This window comes from Mangifera indica, chromosome 10 (assembly GCF_011075055.1).
Source record: "Mangifera indica cultivar Alphonso chromosome 10, CATAS_Mindica_2.1, whole genome shotgun sequence".
Taxonomy (NCBI): domain Eukaryota; kingdom Viridiplantae; phylum Streptophyta; class Magnoliopsida; order Sapindales; family Anacardiaceae; genus Mangifera; species Mangifera indica.
Genome location: NC_058146.1, coordinates 14971644 through 14986293, shown reverse-complemented (window position 1 = coordinate 14986293; position 14650 = coordinate 14971644). Strand labels below are relative to the sequence as shown.

Here is a 14650-nt window from a genome sequence, read left to right as displayed (position 1 = left end):
TGGTCATACGGTCATACCTAATTTTCGTTTGACTTGATAATCTCTCCGTGAAGTTGAATGTTTGGGATATGAGAAATCTTGGACTAATCTTCACCTGTTTCTGGTTTGCATCTTTCCCTCAGTTTAGGACAGCCTTTAATTATTAGTTCCCTCAAAGAGTTGGGATGATTCATATCCTCTGGTAGGGATGACAATTCTGGACAGCGATGAATGAATAGTTGTCCCAAAGTGTTTGTCGAACACTGAAGAAGCCATTGCAGCAATTTCGCCAGTTGTGGTATCATGAATTTGAGTCAATCGAAGAGGAGGTCCTGTGCCTTGTTTATCTGATCCTGTGCTCAAATCAAGATTAGGCCTTTCACAATCTTTCAACCAAAGTTTTTCTAGTGAGCTTAAGTTTCTTACACCACGTGATAATGAGATTAAACTTGGACATTCAAAAATCCAAAGTCTTTGAAGGGCTCTTAGGCGACCAATATCTTCACACAAATATTATAAATTGCTGCACTTGTGAATCCATAAAAATCAAAGATGTTGTTTTGCATCTCAAACACCAACACCCTGTAATCTACTCTTTGGCAGAACAGAATTTCAACAACTAATGTTTTTTATTTTTAATCTGAAACTTTATTGGAATAAACTTAGACTGTATACATTAATGAACATTTTTTTGAACAAATCACTTTATGGAAGGTAATGTTTAACAGTCAACGCTGAATTATATTTGTAAACACCGAAATTCTGAATCAATCTAGAGGAAGATATGCTTTACTAACTGCACCATTTGGCTTAATCTCCCTTTGTCCTACAATACATGTTCACAATTAAGGTGAGTAGAAAATTAATAAAATATATAAAAACAAAAAACCCAAAATATATTAAATGCAATAAAATAAGATAAAGCCATGAAATTCTTGGAGGCCAATACATTGTGCGGTAGCTAAAACTTATCATAGGGATCTGTAGACAGAACCATACCATAAAGCTCTGTAACATAATCGATAACTTCACATGGAAAATATATGTAATGTACGATAGAAATAATACCAGAGATTGATGGAGTTGGACTACCATCGCCAATAACCATGCTGATTCCCAAAACCACAACCAATAGCAACAAAACTCGAGAATTATGATGTTTATCAAAGAACTCCTTTACAAGCAAACTGCCCCTCTTCTCTTTGAGAGGTGTTTCAGAAGTGTAAGGAGAATACTCATCCGCTGTTGCATGAGGAGCACTTGGAAGCCCCAACTTTGCACGCCGAAAAAGCAAAGAATACAAAGCAAAAGTTCCACCTGCGGAAACGAGGCCCCTTCAGGAATCCAAAAACACGCAGACATATATATCTTAGAATAAATAAACTGAGAACATGCAGGTTTTTTGAGAGCACCTTCACCATTATCATCTGCTCCTAAGACAGTTATAATGTACTTGCAGAGAGGGATTAGAGTCAAAGTCCAGAAAACCAAAGAAAGTACCCGGAGAATTACATTGTCTTCCTCATGAAGCCTCAACTTTCCCGAAAATGTGCTCTGGTAAGAGAAGAACCTCCTGTGACACAAAACATTCAAGGGATGGTGAGTGACTGCTAACAATTAGACCAATGAAGGGGATTTTGGGTTAGACTCGATCCTTAAGTTTGAAGTTTAAAGGTTAACAAAATGATATCATTTTATCCAATAATGATCAAAACAATATCGTTTTAACAATTGTGTGATATAACTTGAATTAAGTTGCGAGTGAAGCTTGAATCAAATAAGTTGAACTCTTTTAAAGTAGAGTTTGACTTGGTTTATTAGAAATGAGCCAACCCACCGGAGTCAAGTTTAATTCAAATTTGAATTAAATAAATTTAAATTAAATTAAATCAAATTGAATCAATTTTCAAGACTAAGCCAATATGGTTTTGATCAAGACCTACATATGACCATATGATGTCAGCTTATTTATACTTTTAATATCCACCATTTCGACATGAGAAATTTAAGTACTTAAAATTAGAGTAAATTATATGCAAACAATTTAGAGAACAATATAATATTTTTAAAATGGTTGGGCTGATGCAAACAATATAGAGGACAATAATAATCTCCTTATATATAATAAATTTATAAACGATAAAATAAATCATTTGAATATTGAACATAGAATATTAAAAAATTAACAATAATTTATATTTTTTTCACACAGAAAATTGTATCTATAATATTAAATATGGAGAGCAATTTCAGTTTTGATAAAAGGGACATGAGTTTATAGTTATTTATAGCGCAAAACACTCATAGATGTTGAACCATCATGTTTCTTTTTATTTAAGGGATAAGTGATAGATTTCAATTAAACTGGTTCAAACTTGTTTGTCAATTCAATTCAAATAAGTTTTAAATGAGTTTATTTAAATTGAGTTTAAGTTTAAACTCAAACCTTAGAGTTTTATACTATCAATCTTGAGCTCCAGCTTGTACTAAGGAGTATTCAACATCGAAGTTGGAAGCAATTTGAATTGGCCAAAACAATATTATTTTCATTAATATGTATCAAAACGATATCATTTTTATCGATTTTAGTTTAATTACAATATTAAATTGAACCCAAATTCGAGCTTGACTCAATATTATAGCCAAAACTTAAGTTGAACTCCTCTCAAACCGAACCAAATTTGAATTGATTTAAGGGAGTTCGTCGAGCTAGACTTTTTCAAGTCAACCTAAACTCAGACTTGCCCAAATTTAAAATCAACTTATTCAAATCTAATTTGAAAAAAAAAAAAAAACCTTTGTTTTCCTCAACTCAAGTGACTAAACTTTTAGTACTCTATAAGTTTGGAATTACTTAATTTCATGAGTAATACTTTTGACATGTGTGGATCTTTCTCAATCCTATATCTTTTTTTTCCCAATCTCCAGCGGCTTTCGCTGTTGAACTGTAGATATCTGGAAAACTTCTGGCACAACAATTTTTATGTCGTAAGTTTATAAGTTAGGGCCTATAGATGGTTTACTAAAATCTTGGGTTGAAATGGAATATATCTAATTTGTGGTCATAGGTAGCGATATAGCAGGAAAACTAGGTTGGTTTTAGTTTTTGCATTTTCAGTAAGGAGTAAATATGATCTATGTTGTTAAATCTGGTGCTACAGGGTACGCTTTCTAATGGAAGGGTGATTGATGTGAAGCAACTTTCTCAAGGATCCCACCAGGGGAAAAATCAGTTTATTAATGAGATTTCTGCCATTAATGCTGTGCAACATCGCAATTTTGTGAAATTGTATGGATGCTGCATTAAAGGAACTAGGCACCTCCTTGTTTATGAATATCATGAAAATGAAAGCCTTGATAATGCACTGTTTGGTGAGAGAATATTGCCATTTAATAATCAATCTTAATTTTACAAATTTTTTTTTTCTTGCAAGCAACTGAAACATTACAGAGATTAATAACTATAAATCTGCCAGCTCAGAATACAATCTTGATAACTTTCAAATATTTTAACCAGTCTAAAGTTGAAATATTTCAAATATTCAAATCTTGTTTGAGGAATGAAATAGTTTTCTACAACCATAAACAAGGTATAAAATGACAAAAATAACCACCTAAATTTCTAAAAGCAAGCAGCAGGTTTTTCTAGAGCATAGTGGCAATGCTCTAGAGAAACTTATTGCTCCAAATTATTCCTGTAGAATATTATTTTTGAATCCTCAATTCTCCTGTTCAATACCTCTTAAAAGTTCTTAATGATTGTGCCCCATATCTGCAGGAAATAAGGTGTTACATCTCGATTGGCCCACTTGATTTAAAATATGCTTGGGAATTGCAAGAGATCTAACATATCTTCACAAGGAGTCAAAGCCGAAAATTGTTCATCGAGATGTCAAAGCAAGTAATAATTTATTTGATACAGAACTCTCTCCCAAGATATCAGATTTTGGATTGGCAAAGCTAGTTGATGATAAGAAAACTCATATCAGTACAGGAGTTGCAGGAACCATGTAAACTGCGATCATTTCTTGATTCCTTTTTTTACCTTTGTAGCTTGTTTTGGAATGTGCTGAAGAGTGTGAGATGTTGTAATTTATATATTTCATCAAGGGAGTAATCATTTATGTATGATTTTCTAAATTTAAAACATTGCCTAGGCATGGGCACATTGTATATGCCTGCTTTCTTTTTCGGTTTGACACAATCAATTATCAAGACAGACTTTTCGATTCTAACTTTAGAAACACTTATTATCTTGCATTGGCTATCTGACACTGGAGTATGCAATGCATGGACACCTGACAGAAAAGGCTGATATATTCAGTTTTGGTGTCGTTACTTTGAAGATTATCAGTGGAAGAGCAAACTCTGATACTAGCTTAGATAGGGAAAATGTTTTATCTTCTTGAAGGGGTAAAGAGAACAACATAAATTTTGATTTGTTTGTTTGCTTTTTTCCATATACACTAGTTAAATGTGCTCCTTTTTTCATTTTTGGTTTTTGGACTTTGTCTATATTATATTTCTAGGCCTGAAGTCTTCATGAAAACAACCAAATTTTGGGGCTGGTTGATCCCACACTAACAGAATTTGATGAAAATGAAGCTCTTAGAGTAATAGCAGTGGCTTTCTTATGCACTCAAGCATCACCAATGCTTCGGTCACCCATGTCACGAGTTGTGAACATGCTTACTGGAGATATAGAAGTGGAAGCTGTTACATCAAAGCCAAGTTATTTGACTGATTGGGATTTCAATGATGCAACAAATTCATTTCCGAACTACGCTATTGATGCATCTTCTTCTTCAGCAGGTTACAGCAAGAATAAAAGTGACAATCCAACTGATCTTAGCCCAGGAGTCGACCCATTAAATTCGCCTCTAAATATCAGCCAAATCAGAGATGCAATATCTGAGGGAAGGTAAGAAATATCTTGCTATGAATTGACTCATATTTTTAGGTAAGTGATCCTATGGTAAAAATGTATTTGAAAATTTTTAAATTTTTATAGGGTATTTGTAATATTTTTTAAAATGATAATGTGATAATTAAAATATTTTTTATTTTGTTTAAAAAAAACATATTTTATAATATGATACGATATATGATAAATTCTTTGTAAATAATACACCATTCAACTATCATATTATATATATTAAAAAAGTTGTTAAACCAAAATAGCATTCATTCATTTTTCTAAGATAATAACAAGTTATCGAAAAATTGACCAATTGTCAAGATGGCTGAATTGCTCTAAGGCGTTAGTTATCGAAAAATTGACCAATTGTTAAGACTCTCCAGAGAAATCACAAGTTTATGAAACTTTTTTAGATATAAAGGAAAAGAAAGAAAACCAGAAAAATCATTGTACATGCAGACGGCTACCAAGGGATACCAACCTAATGGTGACTATATACCAAAGCCTTGATTGAAAAGCCAAGATTAGCAGAGTGAAAATATTTATGTTCTGTTGGGACAAGAGGAGAAGTAGAAAGAAATTTGACATACAGGAGAGAGAGGACAATGAGGCAAATGACAGCAATTACTCTTTAAGTAAACACCAGATTAGAAACAAAAAATATATTGGCAAAAGCAGCTTAGTAGAACACCTTCTGTTGTCTGATCCTCTGGGGTGCAGTGGAGTCCTTTTTATGTATAATCTCATAAGAAACAACAATAACATCCTTAAGTGGACGAGGAGTCTCCTCAACTTTCCCAGCAAGAAACATACACACAGTTGTGATGGTCTGCATGATAAATAAATGAAGTTAGGTCCTAGAATATGTCGATATCCAAATTAATCCAAACATACCCTGCATTCAATCAACACGCTATTTCGCCTCAGATTGAAAATTAGAACTATTTCAAAATATTTCTTTTGACCACTCTTACAAGCATAATTAAATCTCCAATGTTTCATCACATTAAAAATCAAATGTTTATAAGAGACATGGTAGTAACAAACATTTCCACATTCACATGATACACTAAGGCTATATGAGCAAGTCATGTCCCTGTGTTTTTATTTTTTTGGTCCATTGTGTCAGGAAGACTGAAATAATAAAGGCTTCCTAATCTATTATTTTATCTTAAATTAGCCAATCATTTCAGTTAATTTAAACCACTACTGCAGTAAACCCAGACATCCATGTCAAACATGATTTATATTGCAATCATTTCAAAAGCGACTCATCTAGAAAACAAAAAACAAGATAATTTCATTTACGAAAAAGGAAGCCTTGAAATTGCTAAGGTTATACATACAATTGCCCAAATCACTTCTCAAAAAATACCAATTAATGTTATTGCAAAACCACCATACATGGAGTCAACAGAAAGAAATATGGTTAATACTTATTCAAGATGAAAATCTCAACAAAACAACCAAGCTCATTAAGTTGATCTATCTTTGAAGTAAACCCAGATCACAAAAATAGAAAAATAAAAAGTCATGAGAATCAGTGCTTTTAAGCATCACAACTCAATCACAAAATGACCTTGAGAGTAAAATGATGCTCCAAAACAATTGTTAATAAAACATGTTTTTGACCTAAAATCATAAATGAGACACTATGACATAGTAAATAAACCAAGTGAAAGCATAAAACTTTAGCCACTATAGTGCAACACAACTTTTAGATTGCATACAAAAAAACCTGCAATGCTGAACAAATGCATCACATGTAGTCATAAAATTACAAGTAAATATTTGAACATATTTATCAAGTATTTAGAGAAATTTAGAATATTATGAAAATACTAGAAAAAAAACCATTAAAAGGAACATCTTTGTACAACTTTCAAAAGTGTCCATGCTGTCATAAATCCTGCCAATACTCAAACTCCCAAACTCGATGCATATGGAAGGTATTATATAATTTGTTCTTGCAATCTTGTTTGACTTAAATTTCTCCTTTCCAAAATTCTATGCTAACCTCAAACAAAGATAACATCTTTGGAAGCATTATCAACAACTCCCATAAAACAACATTAAAAACTACAACAATATAATATTGAACAATAAGAAACGCCAACAAATTAAGAATTCAGATCAGGTAAAAAACAAGGCACTACTGATTAAAAAAAATACAAGCATAACTTACCCTTCTATCATTTTTGGAATGTGACTGACGGATGAAGAACCGGTGATCTAAAAGGGTATGGGTTTGAATTTGTTCTCACTTCTCAATATGTCTTGCATTCCAAATGAAACTTAAATTATAATCCATAATATCCAATAGATCCAGAGGATTGCCTTGAAGATTGATAAAACTTAGGGGCTGCAATTGCAGTAACTTGAAAGCCTGTATTTTGAACAAGTGGGTTAAATTGTCCATCAGAAAACAAACCAGCACCACCAATATCTGATGCAAACCCAACAAATCTCAGCACTACACAAACAAACCAACAACACTAATATCTGATGCAAACCTGGCAAATTTAAGCCCAAAACCACAACATGAATCACAATCTCAGCACTACACAAGCTACATAATGCAGAATGTAATACAGTGGATGCTGGAAGTTTGCACATGTTCTTTCTCACAAAGATAAAGCACAACGTCTGGTGTGAGATAGGCTGAAACTTGTGAATTACCAACAGATTTTGTCATCCACTTCCACTCCTTGAAATGCAATCTATAGATAAAGGTCAATTTTTAGTACATTAAGTTTTAGAAATATATTATACTGCATAAAGAAACAAACTTACAATGTAGAGCATTCTTATTACAAGGGAAGTTTATCTGCAGACAGTTCAATCCAAGGAGAATACTTGCAACATATTCCATTGTTGAGGTTTTATATTTTGCTGCGCTGCAGTTATGGTAGCAATTTCATTAACAAAATTATTTTTCCCTAGGTGGAATCCTAGTGAAAGTTGCTTCATAGCTTTCACCCTGTCATAGCATGCATACCCTGCAGTAACAGAATTATTACAATAAATGATATCTACTCCTTCCCTTGTAAATATGCAAAAGTAAAATTCACCTACTTTCCTTACTGTCAAGCTGTGGTCATGCATTATACAAGCAACTTTGTGACAAAGTGAGAAGAAAATTCCAAGAGCTACAGCAATACCAGCAACCAATCCAGTCTGCTTCTTCTAACATGCAATACTAACAATTGATGTGAAATCTGAGTAAGAAAATTTAGTTTTATAAAAGGATATTTATAGTTAACTCATCTTAAACGAAGATTAAAAGAAATCACATAGTGTACCTAGAATGACACTGAAAAAGCTGAAATTAATGACCCATTACTACCTTTGTTAGGTATGCAATACATCACTCTACCGGCTCAAAATAATTGAATTACAAAATCTTCGTTACTGCTTTTCTGCTTCCACCCCCTTTGATATGTCAAATCTTTAACTGGAAAGTTCCCGATAGGAATAATTATGAGGGTACATAGATGACACTGTAATAGTAGAACCTATGCATTTAAGCACAAGGGTCAAGATTCTTCAGTGAGTTTACCTGAATATAGATATAAAAAAGCACACTTTCCAAAACTCATCCATGTTTGTGAGCCCTGATAACAAAAAACTTACACTGTAAGGTCCTTTCTCCATACTAAGTCCACAATATCTAAGTGATCTAGGAGATTGCCTAGAAGACTGATTAAAGCTTAGGGGCTGCACTACCGGTCACTTGCGAACCTGTATTTTGAACATGTGTGTTAGATTGTCGATCACAAAACAAACCAGCACCACCAATTAAATAGTTATCAGCCTCTTACATTATGCTATCAACTTTCATTTCTTCACTACCACACTTGACTGCAAAAGTTGAATCTGCACACCAAATATACACAATGCTATCAGTTGGTCTAGTTATACAACAATGCAGGGTGAATGGTAAATTTTTAGTACATTAACTTTTAGAAATAATTTAATACTGCAGAAATAAACAAGCTTACAATGTAGAGTATTCTTATTGCAGGGAAAGTTTCTCGGCAGACAGTTCAATCCAAGAAAAATACTTGCAATCACAGAAAAGATTACTATCTTCGTTAAAGCGAAACATATTCCATTGTTGAGGTTTCATATTTTGTAGTTCTTTTTCAAGCACATGCATTTTTTTAAAAAACAAAATATGGCCTAATTCATCAAAAAAGGCACGGTAACTAAGATTTATAATCTTTTTGTATGGCCTAATTCCAAGATAAGTAGTGCCTTTTTCATTCTTCTTCATTTTGTATGAAAAGATTTATCATATTTTATTCTTAATCTATTCATAAAGCATTTGGAGCCTAATTCGATATCATGTAATAGGCATAATCCTAGAGATAACTAACACTAAAGGCTTACATGTTTTGAAGATATACAACTTTTTGCTGAGAAAGGCTTCCTGACAGACTATTGTTTCCAGGAAATCTGGCCACTGAGACCAAAAATAAGATTCAGATAAAATCTAATATAAAAACCTAACATAAGTAAAATAATCAAACATTAAATTTATGGAGGGAAGCCTCAATAAATTTTACAAGTTAGTTAGAGAATCAATACTGGACAATGCACTTGGGATTTGGCCAATTAAATTGTTGAAATTCAAATCCCTGCATAATTAGAAAAAACAAAATAATGAAAAAAGACCTGCATAAAGAAAAAGAGGCACACTCATTATATTACAATACTAACTTATAGCTTATGTTCTTCAATGTAGGATGGAATGCTACCATTAATCGAAACATTTCTTAGAGATCTACAGGGCAAAGAAGATTGATCAGTATCAAAATGAATCAACCAGCAAAGAAAAGAAATATGGCAGTACACTAAATACTAGATAAATGATCAAACAGCAAAAAGAAAGCAGTTTACAACACGGAGCACTCTTATTAAGGGGGAAGTTTCTCTGAAGACAGTTCAATCCGAGTACATTACCAGCATTCATAGATGTTGTTTTGCATCTCAAACACCAACACCCTGTAATCTAGCCTTTGGCAGAACAGAATTTCAACAACTATTGTTCTTTATTTTTAATAAGAAATAAAATCTGAAACTTTATTGGAATAAACTTAACGTGCACTAATTGTTCATTTCCACAAAACTATTAAAACTTACATTAAAAATAACTCTATACATGAATGAACATTTATTTAAACAAATCACATTATGGAAGGTAATGTTTACCAGTCAATGCTGAACTATATTTGTAAACACCGAAATTCTGAATCAATCTAGAGGAAGATATGCTTTACTAACTGCACCATTTGGCTTAATCTCCCCCAGTCCTACAATACATGTTCACAATTAAGGTGAGTAGAAAATGAATAAAATGTATGAAAACAAAAAACCCAACAATCTTTAAAATTGTATAATCTAAAAACTAAATGATTTGTACCTGAAAAAACATGAAGCAATAGATCGAACACCAGTGCTTAATACATAGAAGGAGTAAAATGAATAAATCCTCCTGAAAATTGGTTGAATTAGGGTTCAGAATTCATGGAAATTGAAGAATTTATGAGATTAAAAACTCAGACATTTGATTCAAGTTTCCCATGCATACATAAAAAATAACAAAGTTAAAGAAAGGAAGGAGAAACAAAGAAGTTAAGTTTTGTAGCTGTTCAAATTTTGAAATTCATATCTGAAGATAAACCAATCAAATTGTTACCAAAAGTTTTTGACTTGAAACAAATAAATATGTCAAGAATATTTGCCTACTAACTGATTAAGAAGAAGAGATATGGATTGGTCACACCTAATTTTCGGTTGACTTGGTAACCTCTCCATCAAGTTCAATCTTCAGGATATGAGCAATCTTGGGCCAATCTTCACCTGCTTCTGGTTTGCATCTTTCCGTCAATTTAGGACAGTCTTCAATTATTAGTTCTCTCAAAGCGATGAGATGATTGATATCCTTGGGTAGAGACGACAATTCAGGACAATTCCAAACCCCAAGAGCTTGAAGTTTTTGCATTGACTCTGGTAATGCCTTCAAGTTGGAACAATTACGAATACGCAAGGTTTGCAGAGTGTTTGTCGAACTGCAAAGAAGCCATTGCGGCAATTTCACCAGTTGTGGTAAATTATCAATTAGAAGGAATCGAAGGGGAGGCCCTGTGCTATTGAGTTCTTCATGATTGTGTTGCTCATCTGATCCAATGCTCAAATCTAGATTAAGCCTTTCACAATTTTCCAAACGAAGATCTTCTAATGGGCTTAGGCTTCTTATACTACGTGGTAATGAGATAAGACTTGGACATTGAGAAATGCGTAGTCCTCGAAGGGTTCTCAGGCGACCAAAATCTTCACACAAATATTTTAATTTGCTACAATTGTGAATAACTAAAAATCGAAGAGAATTCAAGCAGCCAATTCCATTATTTGGTAGATGCTTTTGCACTGTGGTTAAGGATAAAAATCTGAGACTAATTAAGTGCTTAACATCTGTGCTTAACCCTTCCAGTTTCTCGCAATCATACAATGATAAGAATTGCAAACTTTGTAACTTGTAAATAGAACTTGGGAGTTTTTTAATTTTCGGGTTAAATGATAATTCCAAATATCTCAAATGCTTCAGATTACCAATTCTTTTAGGCACTGCTTCAATACCTAAATTATGTAAATATAACAACCGCAAAAACTGAAATCTTGAGACAATTAATTCTAAAAATGATTGGCTAACAGTGATATTCTCTCCAACACGTGCAAAAAACATAATGCTTCTTAAATTACCCAGGTTAGGTAAAAAACTTAGAGCCTGAGCCTCATCTTTACTTGCATCCAAATGATATAATAAATGTCGATAAGAAGTTTTGGTAGTAATTTGGTTACTCCCTTTCCCTATTAAGCCCTCATTTTGGAACAATAATGTGGCAACATTATGCATTAGATCATGTATTTTAAATGAATAGAGACCATTTTCCAAATCTTGAATATCTTGAAAGAAAGATCTCCACATTAATTCTTTTATATATTGCATGCCAATAGTTTCCAAATCTTCATTTTCATTGTGGCTTTGAGAAGCCCGTTGGCCATCCAAAACTTAATCAAGTTAATGTTATAAAATGTGAAGTCTTTTGGAAATATAGAGCAAAAGACAAAACATTGTTTCAAAGGAGGCGACAAATGATTATAACTTATTCTTAGAGCATGTAAAATACTATTATCCTTTTGATCTAGCTTCCATATCTCAGTATCCCTCACATTTATCCAATCTTGTTCAAAAGTTAAGGAATAAAGAAGACTTCCCAAGGCTCTTACTTCCAATGGAACACTTTTACATTTTTTTACAATTTCTTTTCCAATCTCTATAAGGTTGGGATGTTGCTTTTCTTGACCTTCTTTAAATGCATATTTAACAAACACTAACAAACATTGATTAAGAGAAAGACCTTTTAACTTGTATGTAGATACAGATCCCATAATCCAGGCAACACGATCACTACGTGTAGTTACTATGATTTTACTTCCACTAACACGCTCCATTAGTAAATTTCTTAAATCACACCACAACTCATAGTTTTCATTCCAAACATCATCCAAGACTAACAAATATTTTTTATCTCTTATAATATCACGTAGGATTGTTTGCAGTTGGTCCATACTCATGTGGTTATATTTTTGCCCAATTGCAGAATTGATAATGTCAATCAAAAGTGTTTTTAGAGAAAATTCATCTGACACACAAATCCACATTTTCAACTTAAAATAATCACTTACTTTTTCATCATTATACACCAATTTAGCGAGTGTGGTTTTTCCTAAACCTCCAATTCCAATAATAGAAATAACAAAAACATTTTCATGACCATCACTTGGACACAATAAAATTTTCATAACCTCCCCTTTGTCTTTATCTCTACCAATAACATCTGAAGCAAGCACAAAAGAGTGGGTTTCTCTCTCCCAACCTAAAATATTATTACTATAAACTTTCTCAGTGAGATTAAAATTATCCTTTTCAGCAGCTATTTTTGCCAACCTTTTGTTAATTTCCTTAATTTTATGGCCCAACCTAAAACGGAAAACGATTGGATTTGAAGATGAAAAAAAGTGGTGTACCTTTCTTGAAATGCTTTGACCATTCATCACTTGCTTACACAAATCTTTCACCTCAGTTTCATCCAAAACATCTTCAACATCATAGCAAACCTCCTTAAGCTTTTCCAACCAAACTCTCAGCTTCTCATTTTGGGTTTGTTTCTCCTCGGCATCTAAGAGAACAGCTTTGATGGTGGTTAAGGTGCCAGCAAGCTCTTGTACATCATTCTTGACACCCCATCTCAAGGAGACTTCATTGGAAGTAAGGGACATCACCTTACTCAAGAGTTCTCCAGTAACAATAGAGACAATTGTTTCTGCCATATTTTTTAAAGAAAGGAAGTTGCAAGTTGTTGTGATATTATTGAAGGGACGAAAATGGATTGTTGCATGAAATAATGATAAGAGGGCAAGACATACGTGTGTCATTTTAATAAAAGTTGCAACTTGCAAGCTGTATGAAACCTTCCACGGGATAAAGCCAAAGTTGAATTGACTTCTCTTTCTTTCTAAGAGGACTGGGATTCTGTCATGGAAAACCTTCGGTACTACGTCAAGCATTAATTTCCTGAATATTATGTTTCAATTTTAATTTAATTTTTTTCATAAAATATTATTTTAATGATAACCACATATGATAATAGCAAAATTAGAAAATTATTTTATGAGAACATGATACCCAAAAATTAATTTTGTCAAAGTAATATCTAAATACTATTTTATTTGTATAAATATAACATTTGATACTAAATTATCACTTTTTTTTAAATTAAAGGGGTTAATTTTATTTTTCTATTAAATGTATCAAATATTAATTTTTTTAGATTTTTTAATTGAAAATATAAAACTTTAGAATGTTCTTATTAAAGATAATAAACATCAAATTAATCTTTTACTTTAAAAACAAATCAATAATCACAATTCTATTTATGCGATATCTTTTATAAAAAATAATGAAAATTCAATCATTTCAATAGAGATATTTAATTCGGTTTCTTTAATAGAAAAAAATAATAGTTTTGTATCCTTAAATGTCAATATTACAATAAAATTATATGAGTGATTTAAATTATAAATAAAATTATATTTAATCATACGATAAAACATATTAGAAAGATAATTTAAAAAAAAATGATTTTATTAAGAAGATATATTAAAACTTCAAAGAGGAGTCACGATTATAAGAAAGTATTGTCACTTTCATCAATAACTTGGTGTTGGGTACATTTTCTATATCTAATAATTTTTCCTTGATTCAATTTAATTTTATTTTCCACTCATGGGTGCAGAAAATAATGTTCTTATATATTAATTTAAAAAACAACAAAATATCACTCAAAACTCAAATTTGTTATTGGAAGAGAGTTCAAATATAATGTTAAGAAGGTAAATTTTATATTTTTATTATATAGATGTTGTATTAATATGTGATTGAATAATTTTGAATTAAAGATAAAATAACACTTAATTATATGATGATATGTGATCTGTATATCTAAAGTATATATAAAAAATATATACATATAACGTTGTTTTTTTATATTATCCTTAAATATTTCACCTTTATAAAAATATTATATTATTCTATGAGGATGTTGATAATCTAATTGGATTTGTTGACCGAAATCACACAAAAAAAAGTACATTTTTAGCAAACTGATCAAATCATACATTTTTTTA

General features: G+C 31.9%; 3 protein-coding genes across 4 annotated transcripts in view; all 3 read right to left on the bottom strand.

Moving 5' to 3' along the window:
* LOC123227497 (putative disease resistance protein RGA1) overlaps positions 1–14650 on the bottom strand; it is an 81443-nt gene that overhangs the window by 39597 nt on the left and 27196 nt on the right. The gene's annotated exons all lie outside the window — the stretch shown is intronic.
* Positions 747–1969, bottom strand: LOC123226787 (probable potassium transporter 13). The gene is made up of 4 exons (XM_044651307.1): positions 1923–1969; positions 1392–1552; positions 1048–1296; positions 747–805 (listed from the first exon to the last, which is right to left on the bottom strand). The coding sequence occupies exons 1-4, from the start codon at positions 1967–1969 to the stop codon at positions 747–749; spliced, it is 516 nt and encodes a 171-aa protein (XP_044507242.1).
* LOC123227513 (putative disease resistance protein RGA1) lies at positions 5372–13351 on the bottom strand. Its single transcript, XM_044652454.1, has 13 exons — positions 10323–13351; positions 10112–10212; positions 9620–9683; positions 9466–9537; positions 9290–9362; positions 8719–8773; positions 8531–8638; positions 8200–8412; positions 7973–8096; positions 7691–7896; positions 7411–7617; positions 7083–7283; positions 5372–5726 (listed from the first exon to the last, which is right to left on the bottom strand). The coding sequence occupies exon 1, from the start codon at positions 13292–13294 to the stop codon at positions 11897–11899; it is 1398 nt and encodes a 465-aa protein (XP_044508389.1). The 5' UTR covers positions 13295–13351; the 3' UTR covers positions 5372–5726; positions 7083–7283; positions 7411–7617; positions 7691–7896; positions 7973–8096; positions 8200–8412; positions 8531–8638; positions 8719–8773; positions 9290–9362; positions 9466–9537; positions 9620–9683; positions 10112–10212; positions 10323–11896.

Excerpts from the sequence above, each read along its gene's own strand:
- LOC123227513 (XM_044652454.1), bottom strand. The coding sequence starts at position 13,294 with ATGGCAGAAACAATTGTCTCTATTGTTACTGGAGAACTCTTGAGTAAG.
- LOC123226787 (XM_044651307.1), bottom strand. The coding sequence starts at position 1,969 with ATGGTGGATATTAAAAGTATAAATAAGCTGACATCATATGGTCATAT. Across the intron at positions 1,297-1,391 it reads AGCAGATGATAATGGTGAAG|GTGGAACTTTTGCTTTGTAT; the intron begins GTGCTCTCAAAA and ends TCGTTTCCGCAG. Across the intron at positions 806-1,047 it reads TCCAACTCCATCAATCTCTG|GACAAAGGGAGATTAAGCCA; the intron begins GTATTATTTCTA and ends CATGTATTGTAG.